The sequence below is a fragment of the Mesoplodon mirus genome (assembly GCF_964341445.2).
Source record: "Mesoplodon mirus genome assembly, chromosome: 5".
NCBI lineage: Eukaryota > Metazoa > Chordata > Mammalia > Artiodactyla > Ziphiidae > Mesoplodon > Mesoplodon mirus.
Genome location: NC_138980.1, coordinates 119,709,747 through 119,737,706, shown reverse-complemented (window position 1 = coordinate 119,737,706; position 27,960 = coordinate 119,709,747). Strand labels below are relative to the sequence as shown.

Genomic DNA, 27,960 nt, shown 5'->3' with positions numbered 1-27,960 from the left:
CCCCCTACAGTCCTGGGCTGTTCGCGAGCGGCAGGACGTGGGAGACTCCCGGCGCCAAGGTCAGTGAGGCTGTGAAACTCGGCTTTATTCCTCCAAAGCGGGGTTACTGCTAGAGCCAGGGTGGGGCCTTGTGAGCAGTGGGCCCAGGGCTGTAGGCCGGAAACTGGGCACTGCTCCTGTGTGAAGACTTCAAGGTAACTCTCTAAAGAAGCCGGCAGAGCGTCTGTCCTTGGCTGGGCCATCCTGCACCCAGGCGCAGTTGGCCATTCCGTGGGACAGCTGCGCTCGAGGTGCTGGAACCGTGTCAGCACCCTGCTTGCGGTGCCTGTTTTTCATAGTGAATCAGGACTTTTTCTTGATGGAAAAAAAAAAAAATCTAAATGCCACTGAATTGAGGACTTTGGCCTTCAACTTCCTTTCCCTTGTAATTTGTAGAAACTAGTTCATTAGTTTTGGGAATGGTTTCCCTCAGCAGCATCAAAAGAGGTGCAAATCAGTGACTTGGGATAAGCTAACTTAAAAATGAACATTCTGGAGCCCTGGAAAGGAGCTAATAACTGATTGGCCCAGTAGCTAGACCTGATTTAAATTGGTTAATGTTATTGCTAGAGATTGATTTTTGAAATCACTAACCCATTAAAAATGAGCCAAGGAACTGTTTTCCCCCCACTGGAGGTAAAAATGCCATAGAATTGACCTACATGTGTTTCATCTCTGGCAAAGGACTGTTCTTTGCTTGCTTGCTTGGGTTACCGTCAGCCCTGTTCCTGTCCCTTGAGTGGGTGACATCTCTGCCTTCAAATACTCTGCTGGGTGTGCAGAGTGACATTCACCAGAACAAGGCAAAACCCTTCGGCCCTCCTCCGTGCTGCCCTTTAGACCTTCCCTTGAGCATTGCCCTGTCTCTGACCCACACAGGGTCAGGTGAAATCACTAGAGGTGGCAGTTAATGGCCTCACGACAAGGCTACGATAGTTCACCTGGTGGGCTGTTTCCAGAAGTGCCACTTTTCCTATCTGCAGCAATCATGCTTCCTCAGTTTCTGAGCTAGTGTCCTTGGTCTGTTCTCTCTGTGCTCATGGAAAAGAACATGACCACCACCAGAACTTGGCAAAGGGGCTTCTTGAGCCTCCCAAGCAGGCTCTTACAGGATATCTGGGTGTTTTTAGGCTGTGTGAGCGCTCCACTTCCTCTTCTGCTTTTTTTTTTTTTGCGGTACGCGGGCCTCTCACTGTTGTGGCCTCTCCCGTTGCGGAGCACAAGCTCCGGATGCGCAGTCTCAGCGGCCATGGCTCACGGGCGTAGCCGCTCCGCGGCATGTGGGATCTTGCCGAACCGGGGCACAAACCCGTGTCCCCTGCATCGGCAGGCGGACTCTCAACCACTGCGCCACCAGGGAAGCCCTTCTCTTCTGCTTTTGTAGGCACCTTTTCCAAAACCCCAGCCTTTAGAGCTAACCCTTCTGTGGGTTAAGGCACTGTTCCAGCAAGGGGCACGAGTGTCACGTGCACCCATGGACTCCGCCAGCTTCATGACCAAATCTTAGCCTTAGACAATGGGCCAGAGGCCAGGTCAGTTTTCCTAAACGGGAGGATGAGGCAAGTACAGGAAGTGTGGGGTGAGGGTGAGATAAGGAATGGAGAGTCCTGGGTGTTCAGAGGCAAGAGGAGGATTGCTTCTGAGACACACTTTGCCCCTGGCTCAGAGACACTGGGTCTCCATCTCTGCCACAGCTTAGAGAAGGAGCCATTTGTCTTCCCAGAGGGAATCACTGTGGGACCCTGCGTCAGCATTCTGGGAGTTCCTGCCCCTGAGCCAGGAATCCCGCAGGGAGCCTGTCTGAAGGTGACTGCTGGAGGTCACACCCATTCCTGCCTGGGAAGCCACAAGGGCTCCTTTCCTTGGGTAGGGAAGGAGGGTCCCACTCCTTTACAGCATTTCAAAGGACTAGATGGTTCCTAGCTTCCTACTTTCTAGAAAACAACTTACCCTTGAGAGGCGAACCCGGGGATGGTTGTATGTCTTCATCAGCAGGAGGCCTAGGAAAGACCTCTGTTTTACAGGGAAGGACCATAAAGCGCTCTGCTTATGACTTTCTACTTGTTGAATAGAACAGGAGTGCCCAAGGGTGCCTCTTAGGGTACCAGTATAGCCGGTCGTGGTGAAGTAACTTGAACTCTTTGCTCCCTTAGAACTGGGAAGGAAAGCCATTCTCTGCTGGCCACGAACGGCATCATAAGAATTTGTTCAGAGTGTTCTGTGGAGCTGGTCCAACCCCAAGGACATCTTCTGTTTTGGGGTGACTCTCTCTTGAGGGAAAGCTGACATGTGGTCCTCCCCCTGGTCTTCCTTTGCCCTCCAAGGAGCTCAAACACATGGACGCTATTTACAGCTGGACCAAAAATAACTCTGAGTCAGCAGAATGGTACCTATGGCATCTCCATCCAGGATACTCAGGACGACCAGGAGGCTCAGAATTGAGGCAATGACAGAATCTAAGGCCTCCACATCTTAGGATGTCACAGAACCAGACAAAACCCTTAAACCAGGACCCAGACTCCCAGTATGCCTGCCTGAGACAGAGATATAGAGCTCTTAGGCACAATGACAAAGGGGCTTAATGTGGTGGTTCTTGTTTTTTAGTAGAGAGGGCAAGTGTAGGAATACCACAACACTATTGCTTTTGGCTGTGATCTTGCATCCCATATAGAAATCTCCCTGGCTTGGAGCCCAGCAGATCTGCCAGATTTTAGCCCTATTGCTGTAAACAGTGCTTTTCAAATCAAGAGTCATGAGGTATTCCAAGTTAGGGAAGCTGAGGCAGACAGCTTCTATGGGGTGAGGGCTAGAGACTACCTCCCTCCTCACCCCTGCAAGCCCTACTTCTGTAGGAGAGAGGAGAGAGGAGGGGAGGAGAGAGAAGAAAAGTCCATGCCCCATCTCCTCAGAGAAAGGCAGGCTGGCACAGCAGCCCCAGCATGGCTGGCAGGCGCTTTGGGCACCTGGCATCAGAGTGGAGAGGGTGAAGGAGCACCTGGGATCTGGGCCACTTCAGCAGAAGCCTGAGGACAGGAAAGAGAACAGGCTTATAACTTCTGGGACTCTGGGGGAGTCACATGCCCCGAGGTGATGATCCTGTGTCTAGAAGCTGCTGTGGTAAGTGCATGTCTGCGGTCTTGGGAGCCTGAGTGGAGGGATGTGTCACTCCCAGGTCCTAAACCACAAAGGTGGTTTCTCTCCAATTGCTGGTCTGTGCAGGGCTACCTGTGAGGTGCTGGGGTCTGCAAGGAACCTGCATCCAGGGCCAAAGACAAGCCTAGGTTCAAATGCCAGCTTTATCAAGGTGCTGACCCCAAGACCTGGGGCAGGTCCCTTAACCTCTCTCTGTTTTTCCCATCTACAAAATAATGCCTACTTGGAAGGATTGTTTCAGAGACTGAAAACAGTGTTTGTAAGGGCCTCTTGCATGATGCATGGCTCATGGTAGGAGTTTAGTAAATGATAGTTAAAAAGAAAAAAAGACAGTAAGGTTTGACTGGGCATGCAGGGATGGAAAGGACATTCCAGGCGGAAGGAAAAGCCGGGGTAAAGGGTCAGAGTCTGGAAGAAGAACTTGGGAGCCCAACTGAGTAAATCCATTTTGTGAACCCTGATGCTGGTTTTCAGAGGATGAGCAGTGGATCGGAAAGTACATGATGGGCTCCTTCTGGAATCAAGTCTTGTCCTCAGATTACAAAATAGAACAATTAGTTGAAACACTTTAAATGCTAAACATGTAAACTAAAATCAACATTCAGAGAAGGGGCAGACCAGTCTGGGATGACCAGGGGTGGCTGTGGGGAGAGAGTGATAGCTGTCCCATAGGCTTAGGGTCACTAGGGGGAAGGGACTCACATTTTATTCAGTGCCTACTGTGGCCTGTCACTTAGTCCTCACAACAGCTCAGGGAGAGGTCTCCTCAAGCCCATTATAGAGAGGGAGTTGCTGAGGCTCAGGTAGGCAGTTCATGGGCTTCCCAGACCTAGCAGGGCTTGGGAATTGCCTGTGCAGTTTATACAACATACATGGGATGGTCCCATTCTTGACACTCATTCAAAAGATGGAGCCTGGAAATCTGGATTTTTAGCACACTTCACAGTTGATTTTTTTAGCTTTTAATTAATTTATTTTTTTTTTTTTTTTTTTTTTTTTTTTTTTTTGCTGTACGCGGGCCTCTCACTGTTGTGGCCTCTCCCGTTGCGGAGCACAGGCTCCGGACGCACAGGCTCAGCGGCCATGGCTCACGGACCCAGCCGCTCCGCGGCATATGGGATCCTCCCAGACCGGGGCACGAACCCGTATCCCCTGCATCGGCAGGCGGACTCTCAACCACTGCGCCACCAGGGAGGCCCTAATTAATTTATTTTTGATCATAAAGGCAACCCATGTTGATTTTTACAAATGATGCGATACAGAATTCTATTAAGAGAAAATTAATAATCTGCCTACTCCAAGTCTATTGCTCTGAAGTAATGCTTTTTGCAGTTTGAAGAATCACCTTTAGTACTTTTCTTGATGTTCTTATAAATATATGCAAATACATATATACTTATATCATTGTTACAAAATTGGAACCACTCATATTCATTACTCTGCAAGTTTTTTTCCCTTTTAACCTAAGACTATGGCAAGACATGCATCCAGGTTAAGTGGAGGCAGTTTTAACTGATTCTTTAATAGTTGTGGAATATTCCATTGTCTGAATGTGTCACATTTAATACAACCCTTCTCCCTCTGATAGACAGGTTTCTTCTAGGTTTCTTTTGCCACTACACATAGTGCTTCACTAAATATCCTTGTGCCTCTCTCCTTGTATACTGGCAGCTCTACTTTTTTTAGAAATTTAGCCTTTTTCTAAAATTTAAATTTATTTATTTTAGTTTTGGCTGCATTGGGTCTTCATTGCTGCGTGCTGGCTTTCTCCATTTGAGGCGAGTGGGAGCTACTCTTCACTGCAGTGCACGGGCTTCTCATTGTGGTGGTTTCTCTTGTTGCAGAGCACAGGCTCTGGGAGCGCGGGCTTCAGTAGTTGTGGCTCGCAGGCTCAGTAGTTGTGGTGCACGGGCTTAGTTGCTCCGTGGCATGTGGGATCTTCCCAGACCAGGGCTCGAACCTGTGTCCCCTGCATTGGCAGGTAGATTCTTAACCACTTCGCCACCCGGGAAGCCCTGGCAGCTCTATTTCTGCAGAACAGATTTCCAAAGTGTGATGCCGGCCAGTGGGTATGCACATTTTTATGTTAATTGTTGTTTCCTGGTTCACTTTCCAAAATGGTTGCGGTAGCTCACAGAGCAGTCCAGGTGATTCTGATCACAAACAGGGAGAGAGGAGAGGGCCATGCAGAGCTGCTCCCCCCTCACCTCCTGCCCCTAACTCTCCCAGCACTACTCAGCAGGAGCCTTTTAGGACCAAAAGAAGACCCCACCTTGCCCTCTAGCTTGGGCCTTTATTTACCTGTCTCCCCAAGAGCAGAATTCCTGACTTGGAGCAGCTAAGTGTAACTTGTCCTGCAGAAAGGCTCTTAGAAGACATCAGGGCTGAAGGAAGGGAGGGTGCCTGGGAGCAGGCTGCAGGCACAGCAGGGCTGTGAGCTGGAGAAGAGAACCAGGGCTGGCCTATCAGGGATACACATCCCTGCAGGACCAGGCACCCCTGCTTGGCTGAGTACCCCACTCTGGACTAGGGGGCACCTGCATCCTCAGGAGAGAGGGGGGCTGAGGGAAAAGGCTCTGTCTTGGCTGAGCAGACCCAGAGAGGCACTAGGAGACGGCCTGGCCCAGGAAGTGGCCTGATTAAGGTGCAAGACAGAGGGTCTCAGGCAGAAGCATCCCAAGGAAGAAGCCTGCTGTGGATCCAGGCAGGCTCTGCAATTGCCCCACACCCAGGAGGCGCGGCCTTCCTGAGTCTCTGGCAGATGCTCTCAATGTGTTCAGTAGGTAACCCTCCTTCTGTCAGAAGGAGCGAGGGAGCCCTCAGCCCCCCTGCCCTTGAACAAAGCCGAGTTCCCTGCTGCTGAGGTGAAGGGAGAATGTTCTCAAACATGCTGTGGTCAGCCTGTAGAGGTGACCTCTCCAAAGGAGTACACAGTGACGGTAACAGATGTGAGCAGATGTTCAGCCCTTCATAAGTGCCAGGCCCCGTTCGGATTTGCCCCTAGTAGCTGCAGGCGTTCTGGAATCTAGAATCAGTCAAGGTTGTCCCCACATCATGGGTTTTCTCTGGACCTTTGGGGACAGGCAGCCACTACACATCCTAGGCAGATTCAGTCCCAGTGTGATTCAACTCTAAATTTCAGGGGGATTATCTGCTATAGAATCTCCCCAGAGCCAAATTTGGATAAGTGACAGTGGTCCAGGATGCTGTGTCCTCATCCAGAAGATTCTGGACCTAGGCATAGAACAGGGGATACAGTTAGCCTTTCTTCCTCTCTTCCTTTCTGCAGCATTCCAAAGTAGATTAAGTGTGGTGTGGACTGAGGGCAATGGCCATTCTCCCACCTGGAGGATGGCTGGAAGGCAGCCGGCCATAGAGAGGTGATGCACCAGGCCTCTATAGTCATCTGTTTATGCATATGGGTGTGCGGTGTCTAGTCATTGTTTCTGCTCTGATCTTTTGCAGTTTGTGTCCGGGTACTAGTCCCAGGGCAGGCGGAAGTGAGTAATACCTCAGTCTGATTAAGACCAGGCAAGCTCCCTCAAACAGTATAACTGAGTGAGCTGGGCCAGCTCCAGGTCCTCCCAGGGACTCCCATGGGACTCTGGTTCCCCTCGAAGAACACTTACCCTTTGTCTGGTAGTTGCCCAGGTCGGGTGCTGGTTAAGAGCATGGACTAGGAAAAGAGACCACTGGTCTTGAATCCCAGTATTGCCACTCACAAACTGTGTGCTTTTGGACAAGTTATTTTACCTTTCCTTACCTCCATTTGCTCATCTGTAAAATGGGGCTAATAAGAGTATCAACCTCATGGGTCTGTTGTGAGGATTTAATGAGGTAATAACCATAAAGCTAACAGAACCATGTGCCCAGCATAAAGTAAATGCTACACGAGAATTTTCCACTCAGACTGTGAGCTCTGTAAAAGCTGCCACATAGTAGGCACTTAAATATTTATCAGACAAATAAGTAAAAAGATACCTATCTTCACCATCTTATCATCCTGTCTTGCCTCTCCCTCCATCACTGCCCACTGTGACCCCTCCCCACCAGAGCACATCAGTGTCATTCACGGTGACTGTGACCCACACTGCCTGATGACCTCTGGAAGTCTGTGGTCACTGGTGTTCCTGGAGGGGGGAGGAAGCCCCGAGGGCACACCCTCTGGTTCCTCTGCCCCTCAGAGCTGCCCAAAACGAGGCCTGTGTGCTGGGTGGCAGTTTGGCCCCGCAGTTATCCTCTCTCGAGCCTTCTCTGGAAACCTTGAGAGAAATGATCCAGTATCCCTGAGAGAGCATAAAGAACCAGAGGCAGCTAGAAATGTCTGGCAACTCCATCCAAACCTACTGTAATGTGGTTTGTTATTAAACCTGATAAGTAAAAACAGGATCTTCATTTAAATAAGAAACTACTACTGAAACTCAATACATGTGATTTCTCTTTAGCTGTGTGACCTTTGGCTGTCAGTTAACCTCTCTGTTTTTGAGGTCCCTCATCTTTGACTTGGGGCAAGATATCTGCTCCTTGGGGTTGTTGTAGAGAAAGTACTTGGCACTTGAAAGTACTAATTTCCCCCCTTATTAAGATATGAAAAGGATTTTTAATAATTCCACTTATTCTACAGTGAAATGGGTTGCTCTAAGAAGTGGTGAGATCCCCAGCACTGTTGCTATTTAAGGAGGGCTGAAAGGAAAGGGATTCCTGCATTCGGGCTGAGCTAAATGACCTCTAAAGTCCTTTCCCACCCCAGTGTCTCTATGACTGTTCGTTCACTCACTCATCCAGCATTTTCTGAGAACCTACCACGTGTGGGCCAGTGGGCTTGAGAACGAAGAAAAACTGTGACCCAGTCCTGTGGTCTTTGGGTCTTTTCTCTTACATGTGCCAAGTGCCAGGTCAGCTCTGAGTGATGTCCATTCTTGACCTGAGCCCTGCTGAGCTCCTGACACCGTCCTCCCCAGTGTGTGGGAGAGGGAGATAACAAAATGAATGCTCCCTTCCCTTTTCTTAGAGCATTTCCTTTAGAAAACTTGTAAATTCTGTCTCTGCCCCTTTGAGATGTATTTAAATGTTTTTCAAAGCTAAGTGAGCTTCCAGCCAGCTTAACAACCCAGGACTGTCCTTCTCCAAGGCCTGGGAGCCATCTCTTTGAAATGTAAACACCAGGAAGATAGCACCCCAATCTCCCAGGCTCAGTGGTAAAGACCTGCTGTCAGAGAGATGGGAACAGCTCATTGTCCCTTTGGATAAAGGCAGTTAACTAACACAGGTGGCCACCCCAGTGATCAGGTGAATTTAGAGTGAACTCTGTGTGACAAATGGTGCTGTCATGTCCTCTTACTTGAGTTACCTGAAGAACATGCGTAGGAGGGTCCTATCTGCACGGCTCTTTAAGAGGGTGAGATTTTGTTCTGTCTTTCCAGTCTCTTTAGCTGATGTGCATCACATTCTGGTTTCATGCTCAGTCAATAATAATAAAGCTGTTTTCTTTCTCTCCTCTGTCTTTTGGAGAGAAATTTCTGGGTGTCGGGAGACTTAACGTTTCCCCAACACCTAGCACTTTCTCCTCATCTGACCCCTCCTTCCCCACCTACTGCTCAGCCCGAGAAGGATCCCTGGAGGAAGGAAGCGCATGCAGTGATGCTTCGTCTGTTATCTGTGGGGTAGCATCCGCTGGATCACCCCTGGAAACTGCCGAGGATGGGCTCAGTGGGCTCCCAGCGGGCCAGCCAGCCTGTCATGGCTGAGAGGTCAGGAGCCTGTGCTGGGCTACCCTGGCTCAGGGGCAGCTCATAGAGACCAGGAGCCTGAGCAGGGAAATGCTGAAGACCTGCCTACCAGCCTCACTCAGTTGCTTTTATGATAGGATTTCAAAATCAGTAGCTGAAAGGGACGTGTTTAGTGTTATGTAAGTAGATTTTTTTCTCAAGATTTGATCCAGGAAGCTAGCTCACAAAATTGTTTCTATATTGGCTTGGATACCAGGCCTGGGGCTTCATAGCAGATTAAAAGTGAGAAGTACTTGGGAGTAAAGGAGCCAGATTAGTAAGGTGCCTTGAAGAATAGCCCAGGGAAAAGGACCCATTCCCTTAGACCTACATGCATTTAAAAGGAGATACACAGGAGGCTGGTATGATGTCCTTCTTCTGGAAATCAGACAGAGCACTGCTCACAAATAATTATGTAAAGCCTGGGAAGAAGTGTTTACTGAGCAGCTACTATGTGCAAGGATCTGTGGCAGATGAGTTCCTGTCCTTGAAGATTTTACTCATCAGCTGGGAAGACAATCCAAACGTAGTGGGGAGTTCCCTAACATGACAGGAGATACAGGACAATTGAGTTCACCAACAAATGTCAAAAAACTATGCAGCTCAAGTGCAAGTGAGTGAGCAGCCCGTGAATGCTTTGGGAACTCAGAGAGAAAGCCATCACCTGAGGCTAGAAGGGCACAGGGAGATTTTGTGGGGACAAGGCACCAGGCTGTAGTCCAGTCAGACAGGGGAAAATGGACGGCAGAGTCCTAGTTGAGGGGCAGTAAGAAGCAATACTTTTACTAAAACAGTAATAATAATTTTACTAGAACAAATTAGTGTGGTTTATTGAATTAGCACAAAGGTACGGACAGAAAACTGATATCTTAAAAAGTAATATCTATATTAGAATATATATATATATATATTTTTTCAAGTTGAGATTGTACAGGCTCTAGAGCTGTCAATCCGAATGTCAGGCCAGCCCACTGGGTCCTAGGTGTTCTGGGCCCCCATGACAGTCCCTGAATGTATGTGCACATGTGCTTGTGTGAGCCTTCACGAAATTCTGAATATGAGCTTCTTTAGTTGACATTTGCCTCTTCCCCCCAAAATAGATCAGGATTCCTCTCCCAGGGAACACTGGCTGCTGGTCTCACAAGGCTGAGGGAAGCTGGCTTCTCTACTTCTCTGTTGCCCGTGTTCCTCTCCCCCAGCCCTCTGCTCCCCCAGCTGCTCAGCTCTCTGATTAGCCCCGTTTTCTGGCCTCACATCACCCACTCAGTTGACACCTGCTCTCCCACGTAGATCCTGGCAAAGAGGAGCAAACGCCAAAGCCTTGACGTGGAGCCCACAGTGAGGGTGTCTGGATGCTGAAGCTTTTGTCCCTGGAGAAACACCACAGCTGCTCCAGCCCCTCATCTCCTCTCTCCAGTGATCTCTTGACAAAACAGTTCAGTGTGTTATGCTAATACTAGGGGCATAGAGGGAATGAAAACAATTAAAAAGCTTGTAAGGGAGCTTCAGATCTCTTATGCTCCAAACTTTTGTTCCAGTGGTTTCACACAATATACTGATTTATAGAACTACCACTTGTGGGAACTAGGCAAAGCCAAATACCGACCCCTTCGGTGGACACAGATTACCTCTTACATACCTCTTTCCAGCTCCACTTGTTTATGCCACATGTTACCATCTGTGCAAATAACAAATCAAGTCTCTCCTGAGCAGTAATTTTAGCTGTAGATGGTGCTTATGTAAGATTGGGGCCTCCTGGGTAATAGAGGAATCTGTAAGACAAAACAATGTCCTGCCTGTGCAGCTTTTCAAAGACTAACTTTTAACATCCAAGAGAGAGTTAGTTTAATCATGAGGAAAAGTGATTTCATTGCAAGCCTGGCTTTGGGTCTTTGGGGAGCATGGCTCAGCCGTTGCCAAATTACTACCCTGTTCAATGAGACCCTTGTTTCAGTCTCATACCCAAGTTTATCGATTGGGACCTCAGTAGAGAAATTCTATGTCTCATTGTATCTTGGAGAGAGAAAAACATAGTCAAAGAAACAGGAATTCTTCACCAAAGCTTTGAGTCTGTGTCAATTCTCTACAAGGAATCAAAGCAGGGGTACTCTGAATTTCAGCTCTAAGATTGTTTGGCTTGCTGCCACCAAAGCCTCCACGGATTATTACCATGAATCATGCATCACTGCCCAGACACCAGCACGATGTTAGAACTCTTGGGTGTTAATTAATATTACTATTTCCAGAAACTAAAATATGGATATGATGACATTTCAAACATTAATATTCTGAGTCAGGCACCTACCCACAGATCACCCTCACAGAGAGGAAGACCTTTAAAGACCACCAGTGGTCAGTGGGCTGCACATAGACACACACCCTCCTCTTCCTCCTGACTCTACCTCTTTGGATTTATCTTCTTAAATATGCTGATGTGAACACCTATCAGCGCTAAAGCCAATTAAAGAAAGAAAAATAAAAGTCAAGCTATTTGAGCCAAACTCAGAAACCAACGCACTTCTTGTTAACTTAGGGCTGGCTTAAATTTTGACCCATATATAGTCTGGAAAGAATTCAGGCAACACTTCCTTTACTTTGGTGAGTTCTGTGGTAAAACTGATAGAAGACAGTATTGCCCCTCTGCTTGAAAAGCAGATTGGAGGGTCTGGAAGCAGATAAGACAGGTCTGAAAGATGTAAGTTAGTGTCACTTGCTGCATATGAGAGCCAGGAAGCCTGGGTGCTGTCCTTTGAGGAACACTGACCTACTCTTGGAAGGAGGTGGACAACAGCCCAAAGTCTAGTAGGGAGCAAAGAAGTACATGTGATGAGATGAATGTTGGGCCATTACATGTCCCTAGAACGACTTTGAGAAATGGCCCATTTATCTTGCCTGCTGATTACTAAAGTAATTCCTGTTGTCTTTACGATTGAGGGAATTGTTTTTAGAAATGACACAGAGGAAAGGCTGTCTGATAATCTGATTTCCTGGGTGAACGTAGAAAAATAACTTCCTAATCTTTTTTCAAGGACTCTGATGCTTTTAGTTGAGATGTTTGTATTTCTCCCTAGCTCAAAAAATGTTAAGTAAAGACTTCCAGGTGGGGATCCTGGAAGCACAAAGTTGATGGACCCATCCCAGTTCCCAAAATGCAATCAGGGAAGAAAGTGGACCTCAGAAGGCTACTCTTAGAATTGTGCGTAAGGCCATGTCAACCTCGCCTTATTAGAGGAGTTTATCGTCTGCTGGATAGCCCAGGTTTTCATCCCACAACCATACTCTCAACAGGCTCATTGCAGTCATCCAACCCACCTGTGCTTGGAGAATTTTGTAGCAGAGCCTTGGTAATCTTCTAAATACAAGGGGAAAAAAATTCCACCCTTCCTTTATTTGGGCATCACAGAGACCAATATAATGAGAGAGTACTAAGAGTTACCTGCTCTATTGTTCTCCACTCAACAACCTATGATAAATTCTCCCCACTGGGTGATGCTGTGGATTAATTGTCCATTCTGATCTCTGGGCAGTAGCAGACACAGCAGGGTATCTGATTTTCATCCCTGGTGATATTATATAAATATTTATCTTTTAAAAAATATTTATTTATTTTTGGTTGCATTGGGTCTTTGCTGCTGCACGCGGGCTTTCTCTAGTTGCGGCGAATGGGGGCTACTCTTTGTTGCGGTGCACGAGCTTTTCATTGCAGTGGCTTCTCTTGTTGCGGAGCCTGGGCTCTAGGTGCACCGGCTTCAGTAGTTGTGACTCGTGGGCTCTAGAGCACAGGCTCAGTAGTTGTGGTGCACGGGCTTAGTTGCTCCACGGCATGTGGGATCTTCCCGGACCGGGGTTCGAACCCATGTCCCCTGCATTGGCAGGTGGATTATTAACCACTGCACCACCAGGGAAGTCCCATAAATAGTTATCTTGATTTATACATGTTCTCAGTTTTGAAAGATAGTTTGACTATGTCCCCAAGTCTGGTTGATAATTATTGTCTTAGCCCCTTAAGGACACCATTTCTCTGGCTTCCATTATTCATTGTTGAAAAATCAGCTGATGTTTTTTCTTTGTAGATGAACTGTCTTTTCTCTCTGACTGCTTTTGATATCTTTGTTGCTGATATTCTGCAGTTGACTGTTATTTATGTGTGTGTGGATTATTTTAATTTTGCTTGACTTATGTCATGCCTCTTGAATCATGGATTTTTGTCTTTCATCAATTGTGGAAAATTCTCAGCTATTTTCCTTGAGATATGGCTTCTCTGTTTTCTCCATTCTCCCTTCTGAGGCTTCTATTAGATGTGTATTTGATCTTGTCATTCTATCCTTTATATCTCTTATATCTCATATTTTCCATTTTATTATTTACCTGTGCAACATTCTGGATAATTTCTTAAGATATATCTTCCAATTCATTTATCCTGTCTTCAGCTGTATTATATCCGTAGTTCATTCTGGTTCTCTTTCAAATCAGGTTTATTATTCTTAATAGTCTCTTGTTGCTTGCTCATCATTGTGATTCCATCACTTATTTCTTTAAACATTCCACATAGAGCTAATCTATATTCTTGTCTGACAATTCCAGTATCTTCAGTCATTGGAGGTCTGAATCTGTGGCCATTTCTTCTGCTGACTCCCATTCATGGTGCCTCCTTGTGTGCTTGGTTATCTTTGACCAAGAGCCTATTGCTTGATCTTACTCTGTAGGAAAGCAGGGCCTAAACTGAGTATACCTTCCTCAGAGCAGATTTGAGTGCATTTCTGCTGGAGGGCTCCTGACCTTGGACCACTTTAGCCCCTTTCAAGGGTCCTAGCTCAACTAGGGAGTCTTAGACTCAATTCCCCACCTCCCTGCTGGTATCCAGACCTTAGTATTCAAATGGACATCCACTCTCAAGATAACCCAAACCTGAGCTCCAACACCAACTCATTTGGGGTGAGCAAAGTAGGAGAATGGTCCTTAGAGACTTTGCAACTGCGAGTAATGATTAGTCAAATCCATTCCACTGGCCTTCACCAATCAAGGTTGTCTTAAGACTAGCATCTCCACCAAGCAGCTCCTAGCCTAAACAGTAAGATGTTTGCCTGAGTTATTTTCCAGGAATGTGGACTCAGCTGTGTCTAGTTTAAGCTGAGCTGGTTATAACTGGATAGGACCAGCAACCCTCCAATTGGGCATACATGGATGTCAGTGACCTTTTGACATAGGAGGGCTGAAAACTCCACCCTCACAACCTGCAGAGGTGTGTAGCTTTATTACACCTCTGTGTAAAACAACAATTACTTTTCCCAGTCATCTTTCCCCACACTCCCAGACCACCCTGCTTCTTTGTTATCCCATAAATACCCCAAGCCCATTGCTTTCAGGGAAGTGGTTGTGAGATTTGTTCTCTCATCTTCTCCCTTGGCTGCCTTGTGAATAAACTGTCTCTTTGCTGCAAACCTTAGTGTTTCAGCGTTTTGGCTTGCTGTGCGTTGGGCAAAATGAAGCTCGTTTGGTAACAACTTCCTCTATGTCTTACAGGCCCAGCAGTGCATTCTATTCAGGGTCTAGTTGTGTAGCGGCAGAGTCCAAAAGAGCACCTGGGCTGTCAAGCAGCCAGATGTAGAAATCCTGTGGGTTTTCCCCCCTATATCATATTACTGGAGAAAATGGCAAGGACTGCAGCAGTTTGACGTTCTCAGTGTCTTAAAAACTACCCAGGTTTTCCTAAGCAGTGTGAAGGGGGCTGGGGAGAAAGGAAGAAAGAGAAAAACAAAACAATGAAACAGGCTAAGTCGCCTGCAGTTTTTCTCTTGCCTGTTGTTCTCTGTACTGTGGTTCAGGGCCATCCTGTGAGGCTGATTCTCAGCTTCTCTGGAGTTCCCTGGTGGTTCAGAGGTTAGGAATAGGCACTTTCACTGCAGGGGCCCGGGTTCAATCCCTGGTTGGGGAACTAAGATCCTGCAAGCTGTGTGATGTGGCCAAAAATTTTTTTTTAATAAAAAATAATCTTTAGCTTCTCTGCTTTCCAGACACTCATCCAAGAGGAAGGATGGCCAGTACCTTCTCGAAGTTTCTAACTGGCCGCAATGCCTCTCTGTTATTTGCTACCTTGGGCACCAGTGCCCTGACTACTGGGTACCTGCTGAAACGGCAGAACGTGTGTGCTGAGGCCCGGGAACAGCACAGGCTATTCCCTCCAAGGTAAGTCCTCTTGGCTTTAAAACGACACCAAAATGCCAGCCAGAAATATGCTTTCCTCTGCTGAAACTGTCAGCAGAGGCCCCTCTTTTTGCCTCTGAGGGTGACTAAATCAAATTGACTCCTTAAGCACAGTGACCTGTGGCAAATCCAGGGATGTGTAGTGTCATCATTCCTGCCCAGAGCTTGAGCTCTAGTGGAATAGGAATAACAGTCGGAGCTACACATATTGTTGAATATGTGTAGGCATGTTGAGCACTTTACACAGAGTATTTTGTTCCCCTTAGCGTCCCTTTGTGATGAAACGGAGGCTTAGGAAAATTAAATAGTGCCCAAGTTCACACAGCTGGTGCAGCCAAATGTGAACCCAGGGACCTTGATTCCAGACTCATGCCTCACTCCTGCTGTACTGCCTTCTGGAAAACGTGATGAGACAGCACTGATTTTAAGTATCAGCTTTTTTGCTTTTTATTTTATTTTTTTTCCGGCCACACTGTGCAGCATGTGGGATCCTAGTTCCCCTACCAGGGCTCAAACCTGTGCCTCCTGCAGTGGAAGCGCAGAGTCTTAACCATTGGACCGCCAGGGAAGTCCCTAAGTATCAGCTTTAAAGGACCTTGCATAAGGGAAGTAGAGAAATGGCCTGAAGATGGACTGTTTTATCCACACTGGGGACCTTGTCATGGCTGAGATGTCCCACACTGGATAGAGCTGGAGTGGATGCTGACTTTAAGTGATTTAAAACATTTACTGGCTTTCATGAGAATTGGGAATTCTGAGGGAATTACTGGCACCTACCATATACCTCAGGAATTCCTTATGTGACATTACCTGTGTTTGAGCCTGTGGTGGTCTTGAATCCTCTATTCTTCAATCAGTACATATCCCAGGGTAAGATGGCACCCCCCATTTGAATTCTTTCTATGTATTATTTCAACAAATATTTACTGAATGCCTGTTTCTATAGGCAGGCTCTGTTCTCAACAAAGCAGATAGTCATAGAGTTTGCATCATAGACAGAGGACAGATAAATCAATGAATTTCTATGTAGTTCTACCCACAGGGTTTTTAGCCTCTATCACAGACCTAAGGGACCAAAATGTAGTTGTTGTAATTTACCAAAACTTCTGGATGTGTAAAAAAAAAGTCTACATACGATTTCAATTTCTTTTTTAATCGTTTCACTCTATTTCCTCTACATAAACATAAGCCACAGTCTGTGGGCTCCTGCAACCAGCATAATGGACTCCTTAGGCAGGGCCAGGTCCATTCCTCTGGCAGTTCAGGGAACTAGTCTTTAAAATCTGGCTTACTTAAATCATGACCTAGCCAATTTTCCTCTGCCCACTGGCTGAAGAGAGCCTGGTGGAAGGATGGCTGGCCAGGAACAAAGCTCTTGCATAGACCCCTTGCCTCAGGGGCTGCTCACTGAATACCCCTCTCCTCCTCATGCAGTGCAGACTACCCTGATCTGCGCAAACACAACAACTGCATGGCCGAGTGCCTCACGCCAGCCATCTACGCCAAGCTCCGCAACAAGGTGACGCCCAATGGCTATACCCTGGACCAGTGTATCCAGACTGGAGTGGATAACCCCGGCCACCCCTTCATAAAGACCGTGGGCATGGTGGCTGGTGACGAGGAGTCCTATGAGGTAAAACTCTTGGCTGCCGGTTCTGTAGTGTGTGTGCGAGGCGTGCTTTGGGTTCTCTCTTTGGGACCAACTTGCTGTTTTCTCAGGAAGGGCACCCATAAAGGGAAGCCAGCTTCAACAGAACAGCTGCAGTGCTCTCTGGAACAGTGAGGTCTACAGCTTCCCAGGGACAGGGTTTCCTTTGCTGCTGCTCTAGTATCCCTCCCCACCGAGGAATGAGTTGCATGACCCAGCTCTCAGAGCTTGTCAAGGGGATGAATTAGTACAGAAAAAATAAAGTCTTTTAATGTTTTTATTGTTTGTGTATTCACCGATAAGGCATTAGGAGATGATGTGTTTGTGGCTGAACTTTATTGAGGCTGGAGGATGGTTCCGTATGTGTTTAGTTTGGGAATTACTGATTACACAGCCCCCTGTAGCCTTACTGAGTTCACTGAGTCTCTTGGAGAAATCCCATGATCTCCGCATCCTCATCCTGGGTCAGAAGCACAGGATGGTTTGCTGCTCGAGCTCAGCCGCCAGAGCAGCTTCTAAATTACGGTAAAAAACCTCCAGCCCATCTCCCTCAGGTGTGTCCCTTTTGCACCTTCTGTTGCAGGGAGTGAAGGTGATTCCCTGGAAAGGCAGCCGTCAAGAGGAGGGAGAGGGCCACCTTGCATAGACTAGGCTAGCAGCTCACTCAGGGACAGCAGTGCCCACCTCTGGGCTCCCAGAGTCCCAGACTAGAGCTGGCTCCCAGGACCCACTCCCCACAGCTCCCAAAGGCGGCAGGGTGCTCTGTTTGACTTCTCTGAACCTTATTTTACCTAAAGGATGTTCCTGCAGTTTTTGGTTTTTTAAAAAGTCGATTTCACTTGAGATAGTTTGTGCTGGGGAAGGTCCTCACAGGGTAACAGGTCCCTGCTTTGCCTTAATTGCTGCTGTGCACTTTTCTTTCTATGCAGCTGGTTTTCCACAAATTTATCATATTGTTTAGACTCTAGAACCCGACCATCCCTTTTGACCACAAGACTGCTTAGCTTCTGAGCTGGCAGCTTTTATCCCACAAAAGCAAGAGCTTCTGGAGAGAACCCTCAAATTCTGAAACACAGGATTTTCTTGCTCCATCTGATGGCGGTGAACTTGGCAGAATCGCTAGGGAGGAGGTTACTATGACAGGGTTCCGTAGCCCTGCCCTCTCGCAAGGGGCAAGGTGCCTCGAAGAGGTTTCCTCTGGTATACGCAACCTACTAGTACCACTACTATAATTATTATCGTTATCATTAACCATCGATCCGGTCTCACACCTATTTCCTGCATCATTGCTCTGAGAATTTCAGAGGAGGGCATCAGCTTTGGCCCTTCAGATAAATAGGGACAAGTGATGAACCAATTCAAGTATTGATAGATGAACCCATTCAAGAGGAAACAGGAGCATCATCCCTCCTGCAGGTGTTTGCCGACCTTTTTGACCCTGTCATCAAGCTGAGGCACAATGGCTATGACCCCAGGGTGATGAAGCACCCCACGGATCTGGACGAATCCAAGGTAGGCTGCAGCCACCTCTGTACCTTCCCATGAAGCCAGCACTCCAGAGTCCAAGGTGAGGACCACTGGAGAGAAGGGCCCCTGGGTCAGATGCCCTTGAAAGCTCTGTGATGGCCCTCCCACACCATGCTCCCTAGAGGGCCACTGAGACAATCAGGAAGGTCCCGAAGTCTATTTTTCTTACCACCTACCACCAGCGTAGTGGTGGTCGCTGAAGACTTTCGCCTTTCCCAAAACAATTCCTTTTTTCACCCCAAACCTAGCTAGCCAGGGTAAAGGATTGCAAACAGCGCTGTGTAAAGTAGCTCCTTCCTTGACTTCCCTCTAAGACCCCTGCCCCCAGAGTTGCCGGATGTGTCCAGCATGCACAAGCGCTCAGTGCCCGGGGGTCCCCTGGTCAGCGGGTTGGAGGCCACCGTGGCCGTGGCGCTGCGGTAACCCCGCACTCTGCTCCGCAGATCACACAGGGGCAGCTCGACGAGCGCTACGTGCTGTCGTCTCGGGTGCGCACGGGCCGCAGCATCCGCGGGCTGAGCCTGCCGCCCGCCTGCACCCGGGCCGAGCGGAGGGAGGTGGAGAATGTGACCGTCATGGCCCTGAAGGGCCTCAAGGGGGACCTGGCCGGCCGCTACTACCAGCTGTCCGAGATGACGGAGCAGGACCAGCAGCGGCTCATCGATGTGAGTGACCCCGAAACACGTGGGCTGCCCGGGGCGGGGCTGTGCCGAGAGAGCCCTGACCCGCGCGGGGCGGTCTCCCCCGGAGCTCAGGCCCCTGCTCTGGTTGGGAGCTCGCTGGGGCTTCAGGCTGGTCAGTCTAAGGAAGGAAAAGCAGGCCTTAAAAGCTTAGGTCAAAAGTGGAGATGAAAAAAAAAAAGAAAAAAAAAGAAAAAGTGGAGATGGTCTATGGATAAAGTCTGCCGAGGAAACAGTGGGATGGTGGGTTGCCATTGGTGTGTGGGAGTGAGTGGAGGATCCCTGGGCTTGTTGATAAATAGAAACAACTGGGTGTGGAAAATCCAGTCTGTGCCTGGAGGATGGTCTCCATTACCGCACTCAAAGTCCAGGAAGCTAGGAGCTTCTGGAAAGGGAGTTATCCAGATGGAAGGCCTGCCCTGACTCACATTGGAGCTGGCCTCTGGGATTCCTGCTGCCTCCACAGGGTCTCCATGGCTTCCCTCTAACACTAGGGTAGACAAAACTCAAGTCCCTTCCTTTTCTCCCTGTAGCAAAGTTGAAACAATGGCATTTTCAAAAGTAACTTTAAACTTCAAGGAAAAGTGGAAACAAATTTCTGTCATTTCAGAAGGTGTGATGCCACAAAATATGCCCCATTTCCAAACCAGGTGGGCAACTGTATGGTCCAGAGGCCTCAGTCTCCTGGTCCCCTCCTCTTGTCCTGGTACAGAACAAGCCCTCCTCTGCCTCAAGTAGCCAATTCTGGTTTCCAGGTTAAAGGGCATGCTGTTTCCTGGGCAATGAAAGCCCATAAGCCTGGCCTGGCTCAGGTCTCCAACCCCTTCCACTTAGAGATTGTAGATCTTCGTGTCCTCTTTATTTCTGACTTCAATGTAATATATGGTATCCATATTCATATTCTTACTGTGTACACACAGTATTTTGATCTGATTTTGATCTGCACAGTAGCATATTGTAGTTAGAGGCATACTTGGGAGTCATACAGGTCTAGGTTTGCATCTAGGCTCTGCCACTTTCTAGCTGTGATAGGTTTCCTCTCTCTGAATCTGTTTTCTTTTCCTACCAAATAGAATGACTACATTTACCTCAGAGTGTTGTTGTGAGGATTAAAGGAAATAAAAGTACATAGCATAGGGCTTCCCTGGTGGCACAGTGGTTGAGAGTCCGCCTGCCGATGCAGCGGACACGGGTTCGTGCCCCAGTCTGGGAGGATCCTGCATGCCATGGAGCGGCTGGGCCCGTGAGCCATGGCCGCTGAGCCTGCGTGTCCGGAGCCTGTGCTCCACAACGGGAGAGGCCACAGCAGTGAGAGGCCCGCATACTGCAAAAAAAAAAAAAAAAAAAGTACATAGCATAGAGCGTGGCACGTGGTGAACATTAAATGAATGGTGACTATTTTTATTTACAGATCATTATTTTACATCTCTAATATTTTTTAATGGAAGGAATGATAATAATAAACCAACAATGCTAGTAACATGGAGAATGCAGCTGTATAGAACACTTTTCAGGATAGCACCCCTCACTCACTGCCCACTCTGCCATTACATGGGGTTGGTGCTGGTGGGGTAGACACACTCCATAGTGATTAAGGATCTCCATCTGGGCTAAGCCAGCGGTTTTCAACCTTAGCTGTACACTAGAATCACCTGAAAATAACTCATGTCCAGGCTGCACCCAATAACAAGTCGGAATCTCTGAGAGATGGGAACTGGGCATTAGAATATTTTAAGCTCTCAGGTTATTATAGTGGGCAGCCAGTGCTGAGAAGCACTGCCTGAGAGACCTCAGCCATTATTAGTGAGTTGAGAGTTGACCACCTGACGTTTGCCATCGTGTGTGATCTCATCAGTTTCTTCTTTTTGCTTTGTCCCTTTGGGCCTGCAGGACCACTTTCTATTTGATAAGCCAGTATCCCCTTTACTAACTTGTGCTGGGATGGCCCGTGACTGGCCAGATGCCAGGGGAATCTGGTATGGACATAGCATTTTCACATTTGCATTGTGTGCAGACGTTCTCCTTCAGATCACTGCTTGTCCTAACCTGAAGTTGCTGTGACCTGCGCTTGACAGCATGCCCAGCTTGAGCTAAATGGAGAAGATAGAGTACTTAGAAATTGGGGTGTGTGTGTCTGTGTGTGTGTGTAATATATGAGTATAATGATGTTTCCAAATGTGCAGGAATGTTAGCTGTTTTGCATGAATTGTGCATGAGAAAAAAGACTTTCTTTTTAAGAAAAAATTAGCTTCATATTATTTGACCTCCCAGAGAATCTGTTTCATGACATTAAAACAAAAGAGCAGAAAACGAAAAGTAAATATTGAGGATTTAAGCAAAACTCTACAAGGAAGAGTGGCTATTGAGTGTACACATATTTTGTCTTGGCCAACAGTCCTCAGGCCACTTTGATTCCTAAACCTTGGTAAGTTATTATGACACTATCCAAAGGAACCCAGATCAAAGTGTTTGGGAGCAGCTGCTCAGTGGGGGTAGATAGGCAGGATCTATACAGCAAACATATGTGAAATCTTCTGCACCCCAAACGTGTTGAGCTGCAGGTAAAATCTTTTTTTAAGTGACACAAGATTTTGGTTGTATCTAATAGGAGGCAAAACACTCTTGTTGGCATCAAAGCCAAATGTTATCATGGCTGAATTATTGTCATACTAGCCTGAGGAATGAGGGAGATTATGTTCTTGTTGGGCGAAAACATGACATCCTTGAGGGTTGGAGTTGGTCTTACTCTTCATTCTGTCAAGGTAACATTATTTTGCAGTACTTGTTCAGGCACAGTTAAGAGATTAGGACCATCTAAGGAAATGAGGAAGGTGAAATGAAGCAATCAAGCTACAGAGGTAATGGGAATTTTCATGTGTTGAAACAAATGTAATTAACACTCAACACTGTATTTCTCTCTTCATTAGGCATAATAATGAGAAGACATTTCTCATCTGGATTAATGAGGAAGACCACACCAGGGTAATCTCTATGGAGAAAGGAGGCAATATGAAAAGAGTATTTGAGCGATTCTGTCGTGGACTAAAAGAGGTAAGATGTCATCAGAGAATTCTGAATAGTCACTAAACTAAAATCTCTTTGTTTTTCATTCTTGAAAAAAGATACTATGGTGACTTCCAAGATGGGGCTATTTTTTTCTAGGGATCATGACACGCTTTTGGGGTGGGACTTCCAGGGCAGTGCTTCAAAAAATAGATGACTTTTTTTTGTTGTTATTAGCAAGCTCCTATGCTTCCCTTCCCAATGCAGGATGGTTTAGAGAAGTCTGTGGATCATTAGTTATTTTCTGATTTCTTTAACAGAGATCTTGGCTGTTCTAAGCATAGAGACAGTATAGGATGCACCTATGTTCATATGTGACCTGACCACAGCCGTACTTGATGAGAATTCCTATATTCTCCTACTATGCTCATGTGGAAAAGAATAACAACTGACATTTATTGAGTGTTTAGTATGTGCTAGGTACTGTGTTCAGTGCTTTACATGGTTCATCTAATTTAATTGGACCATTTTAATATTGTGATAGAAGAAGTTTAATTTTCTATTAAAGAAGTACTGCAGAATGAAAGAATGAAATTTTGCCATATGCAGCAACATGAATGGACTTGGAGGGCATTATGCTAAGAGAAATATCTGACAGAGAAAGACAAATTTCGCTTATATGTGGAATCTAAAACATACAACAAACTAGTGAATCAAACAAAAAAGAAGTAGCCTCACAGCTATAGAGAACTAGTGGTTACCACTGGGAAGAGGGAAGTGAGGAGGGGCAGTATAGCGGTGGGGGAAAAAGGGTTATTACGGGATTATATGAAATCATGTGAGTGAAACTTTTGCAAATTGTAAAGAACTATAGCATTTAAAGAATCTTTCATTCGATAAAAATGAATTAAAAAAAAACTGCAGATAGCTTTGCTTTTTCCTTTCCAAAAAAAGAAGTAATACTATAAATTGACCTAAGTTTTATTCACGGCAAACATGCAGTACACACATCTTTCCCTGGTGTTTGGGATGTGCTGAGTGAACGGATATCTGAGAACTTCGTCATTTGTTCCCTGTCTTAGGTAGAACGCCTAATCCAAGAACGAGGCTGGGAGTTCATGTGGAACGAGCGCCTGGGATACATTCTGACCTGCCCTTCGAACCTCGGCACAGGATTACGGGCTGGTGTTCACCTTAAGATCCCAAAGCTCAGCAAGGTAATGTCATGTAGCCAGTGGCCCTGTTGGGTTTCACCAGGATCGGCTCACCTGGGACTGCTTTGTGGAGGGAAAAATGTCACAGCCCAATTCCTTAACCCTTAGTTTCTGCACTAATGAAAGAAAATGACAAGAAAAGGTTGTTTGTCTCAAAAACACTTGTATCCATAGGATAAGAGGTTAACGGGCTGTAAAAAAGGGAAGTGGCTTCAAGAACAAGAACTTTATTCTTTTTTTTTAAGATTTTTTTTTTATGTGGACCATTTTTAAAGTCTTTATTGAATTTGTTACAATATTGCTTCTGTTTTATGTTTTTTGGGTTTTTGGCCCCGAGCCATGTGGGATCCTAGCTCTCTGACCAGAGATCAAACCCACACCCCCTGCGTTGGAAGGCAAAGTCTTAACCACTGGACCACCAGGGAAGTCCCAAGAACAAGAACTTTAAATTCTCCTTCATAGAACAAGTCGGGATAGTTAAGCCGGCTGCTCCACTCTGCTCTCTCTCTCCCCCAGTACAGAGGTTCTCAGACTCGGGCCTGCAGCAAAGTCACCTGGAGGCTTGTGACAACACCTGCAGCACTTGCACTTCTCACAGGTTTCCCGGTGATGCTGATGCTGCCGGTCAGGGAACTGCACTTGGAGGGTCACTGCCTTAGAGCATTGTCCCCTTAGCGTGGTCACAGTCAGGCCTCACGCTCTAGCCTGCGGGAAGGCGAGAGAGTGCGTGCGAGTGTCCATGTAAAGATTTAAGGTCTAGGCCTGGCAGTGGCACCCTTCACTTCTGCTTGTCCCATTAGCAAGAACCTAGCCAGTGGTTACTTCCTCAGCTCTCCTGTGGAAGAAAGGAAAAAGGATTCTGGTGGGCAACTAAGAGTTCTGCCACAGCACACCGAGTGAATCAAATACTTTAAAACAGTTTTAGAAAATGTGCTTTCGGCCAAAAAAAGTATGGTAATATTTGTTATTCAAAATTCCAATGCTAAGAAAATTATTTTTTTAAATTTTTATCGGAGTATAGTTGCTTTACAATAAGAAAATTATTTGCTATGATTTTAATTATAGCTGTAACAAGTGTTATATAGATGAATAATAAACTCACCAAAGCTGGCATCCAGATGCCAGTATAGCAGTATAGAAGTTAATGACAGCTCTGCTACCTTCTACCTGTGTGTACTTTTAGGCAAGTTAATTCCTCTGAGCCTTATTTTCCTCATCTGTGAAATGGGGGTAAAAGCAATACCTTCTTCATGGGATTGTTGTAAGTTCCAGCACAGGGCCCTGGTACATAGTAAATATATGCTTAATAAATATTAACTGTTATTACTTCTCATTATATGTCTTTTCTAAGTGTGCCAAGGATGACAAATCAAGTTTGATTCTTAGGACACTAAGTATTATCCTTTGTCCCAGGATCCACGATTTTCTAAGATCCTGGAGAACCTGAGACTCCAGAAGCGTGGCACAGGTGGTGTGGACACGGAAGCAGTGGCGGATGTGTATGACATTTCCAACATAGATCGAATTGGCCGATCAGAGGTAACATCTCTCTAACTTTCCGAACATGAACTAACAAAATCAGCCTGGAGGAAAAGAAGCAAACTCAACAGCCTTTCCTTATTCACAAAATTCGAGGCCTCCTCTTTGCCCATTGAGTCCTGAGTCATGTTAGCATTTCATTCTGTAGAACTTGTCCTCCACGCATAAAGGTAAGCACAATGTAAGCTGAGAATGTATAAGCAAATGAAGGAATTCACAGTGGGACTGATGTCACCTGCCTGCCCCCAGAGCTGTTCCAGCAATCCTGAGCAGCGGGAGTTCTGTTATGCTAAAGGATGACAGTCTTTCATCACTGAGTCAGAGAACACTGTGCTCTCTCTGAGGGGGGTGAAATAGTGGATTTTCTCTTGATTCCGAATTTCCTTTGGTGAAGGTCACATACTATCATCTTCACGTTGACATTTTTAGATACTTGATAGTTTGTAAAATTGTATGTTTAGGGCTAAAGATGGCAAATAAGGTATGCATGAGGTATGTGTGAGATTGTGCTCATCAAATGATCCTTAGGATTCTGTGAATACATAGGATAAATGGGATTCATAAACTATAGGTAGGCCTGGAGTGATGCATGAGAAAAAGCACAAAGAGCGCATTTAATGAACATGCAGCAGAATCCTAAGCAAACCCTGACCTCAGTAAGTCATCCCAACTTATCTGAATGCGGTCCTATTGAACGTGTTGTGCCCATCATTAAATTTAAAAGCCGCTGATAAAACTCTTAATAACTCAGTGGCTGGTTATTAAATCTGTGGATTATTGGTGCTCTTTCTACTTCCCTGCCATCTTTTGCATATTTCATTGCCAGTTGGTACTCCTACCAGTAAACTAAGGAAAGGAAAGGAGAAAACACTCAAAACAATGAAATCAGCGTGAGTGCTACCAGCTCTGGTAAAGTATTGATACTTGAGGAAGAAGCAGATATAAATACTACACCTTCTGAAATTTGCTGAATATGGTGTAGTGAATAAAGAAAATCTGGGTCCTAGCCCTGTCGGCTTCTAATATTAACTAGATTTTTCATACTGGAAAGCAAAGTACTCATCATTTTTAGAAAACTGTAAGTCAATAAGTGATCATCTATAGGAGCTAGAAAAATTCCCAAAAGTGTTAAAAAAAAAAATAAAACCACTTGTTCAACCTAACAACCCTGAGACAACCATTGTGAACATTATTCTAAATTGCCTTCCATTCTTACAATTATTCAAAAAACTTTTTGTACAGAATTTAGTATTACAACATATTTGATATAACACAGCTTTTCCCAGTGTATTATAACATGAGCATTTTCCTATAATTTTATAATTCTTCAAAGAATATAAAATTCTTATTTTATAAATAAGATATATATAAATATTTTATAAATAAAATATAAATATTTAAATAAAAGATATATATATAAATATTTTATAAATTCTTATAAAAGAATTTTTATAATTCTTCAAAACGTATTGTTTAATGACAGCATAGTAAAGGTGGTCCATTATCTCTTAATATCTCCCTGATTATTTGAGATTTTGTTTGACTATCTCTGTACATAACTGCATGACCATCTCTATACATAACTCTAATCACAACTCTCATTAGTTAGTTAGGATATATTTCTAGGAAAGGGATTCCTGGGTTAAGGATGAGGGTCCCTTATTTATGACCAAGTTTCCTACCAGAAGATTTACACCAAGAGAGTTCCACAGGCAGTGAATGAGAGACCCATCACCACACCCTCATCAACACTGAGATAGGTCAGTTGGCTAAGTAGAAAATCAGTGTTTCTTTTATTAGTAATGACTAGCTTTCTGGCCCAACCCTTTCATAGGGCTTCAGTTTCCTTATGCATGAAAAGAAGTGGGGAGTGTACTAGACTCTGTCATGCCTAAAGTATGTTCAGCTGTAACACTTAACCATCTCTTCCATTATTGCTGTGCATTCTTGAGTTTTATCATGTAATTTAATGCTGTCTAAAATTAACTAGTAATTCCTTTCTGTCTTAGTTTGGGTCCCTTTAGGAGCAGTGCAAATAATTTGGGAGGTGATTCCCAGGGGAAAATTCATAGGTAGATGTCCTCTAGTTTAAGAAAAAACAATATTTGTAAACAAAAGTTCTAACATATATTTTTTTAAAGCAGGAATTTTAAAAAGTATATCTTAGTAAAATTCACAGTTTCCTTTAAGTAGCACACTTGCCTGGTACAATACAAGCATTATGTAATTGCCAAACATTTGGGTTTAAACAATTTTCAGAAAGCCCTTCATTGTGTAAATGATAATATCTGAACTATAGCATGTTTAGTACTTAGGTAGCTTAGTGGAAGGTCAGAATTCAGATCCGGGTCAGAGAACATCACAAGGGTGTCACTGTGTAGTTTTACTTTTAGACAAACTGTTATAACAGAGATTGATGGGGGAAGAAGTGTCTGAGATGCAAACTAATGGTTTTCATATTTTTAAAAAGTCCTTACACACAAAGTAGTAACTCCATCTTAACTACAGAAAGATTGAGAGAAACCCTGTAATATCTCCGCTCCCCGTCCCTGGTGATAACCATCAGACACCTCTCCTCCCATAAAACGTTAGGGAAATAAAGAGAAGAAATTGTTAAAGTCCATGTAACAGGGTAAGTTCTCATTTGTCCCAGTATTGTTCCTATCGATCAAAGCCTTGCATGTGTCTTCTATGCAAATTAATCTTTCATCTTTTTCACTGTCAAAGGTTGAGCTTGTTCAGATAGTCATCGATGGAGTCAATTACCTGGTGGATTGTGAAAAGAAGTTGGAGAGAGGCCAAGATATTAAGGTGCCACCTCCTCTACCTCAGTTTAGCAAGAAGTGAACTTTCCCTTCCCTAATTTATAAATAATCTGTCTGCTGGTATGACAGACATAAAGAAATTTCTACTCTGAGAGTTTTTGTAGACTTGGAAAAATGTAAAACTGTAGGTCCTGTCTATCTTTACAATAAAACTCTCCTTAGTATCTTCAGTTTGTTTCTCTGATTTTTTTTTAATGCTACTGAGATGGGCAAACACATCCAATTACAAGTAGTAGGAAGTAAAAATATTTTAAGACAATGATAAAACTAATATTTGTAAGGCGACTTTCACACAAATGTAGAAACCCTCCAACTATCTAGATGCTACTATAGTCAACCCTTCAACCAATTCCTACAGAC

General features: G+C 45.4%; 1 protein-coding gene across 1 annotated transcript; it reads left to right on the top strand.

Annotated features, from left to right (window-relative positions):
• Nucleotides 1-24: 24 nt before the first annotated feature.
• Nucleotides 25-27,749, top strand: CKMT2 (creatine kinase, mitochondrial 2). Its single transcript, XM_082621621.1, has 10 exons — nucleotides 25-59; nucleotides 14,975-15,146; nucleotides 16,599-16,797; nucleotides 18,229-18,324; nucleotides 18,783-19,004; nucleotides 20,910-20,995; nucleotides 21,947-22,070; nucleotides 23,105-23,239; nucleotides 24,650-24,775; nucleotides 27,503-27,749. The coding sequence occupies exons 2-10, from the start codon at nucleotides 14,995-14,997 to the stop codon at nucleotides 27,620-27,622; spliced, it is 1,260 nt and encodes a 419-aa protein (XP_082477747.1). The 5' UTR covers nucleotides 25-59; nucleotides 14,975-14,994; the 3' UTR covers nucleotides 27,623-27,749.
• Nucleotides 27,750-27,960: the final 211 nt, after the last annotated feature.

Bases quoted from the DNA above. Each gene is read 5' to 3' on its own strand.
- CKMT2 (XM_082621621.1), top strand. From the start codon at position 14,995: ATGGCCAGTACCTTCTCGAAGTTTCTAACTGGCCGCAATGCCTCTCTG. The intron at 15,147-16,598 runs GTAAGTCCTCTT...CTCCTCATGCAG, and splicing joins CACAGGCTATTCCCTCCAAG to TGCAGACTACCCTGATCTGC. The intron at 20,996-21,946 runs GTATGGACATAG...TCTCTTCATTAG, and splicing joins CCAGATGCCAGGGGAATCTG to GCATAATAATGAGAAGACAT.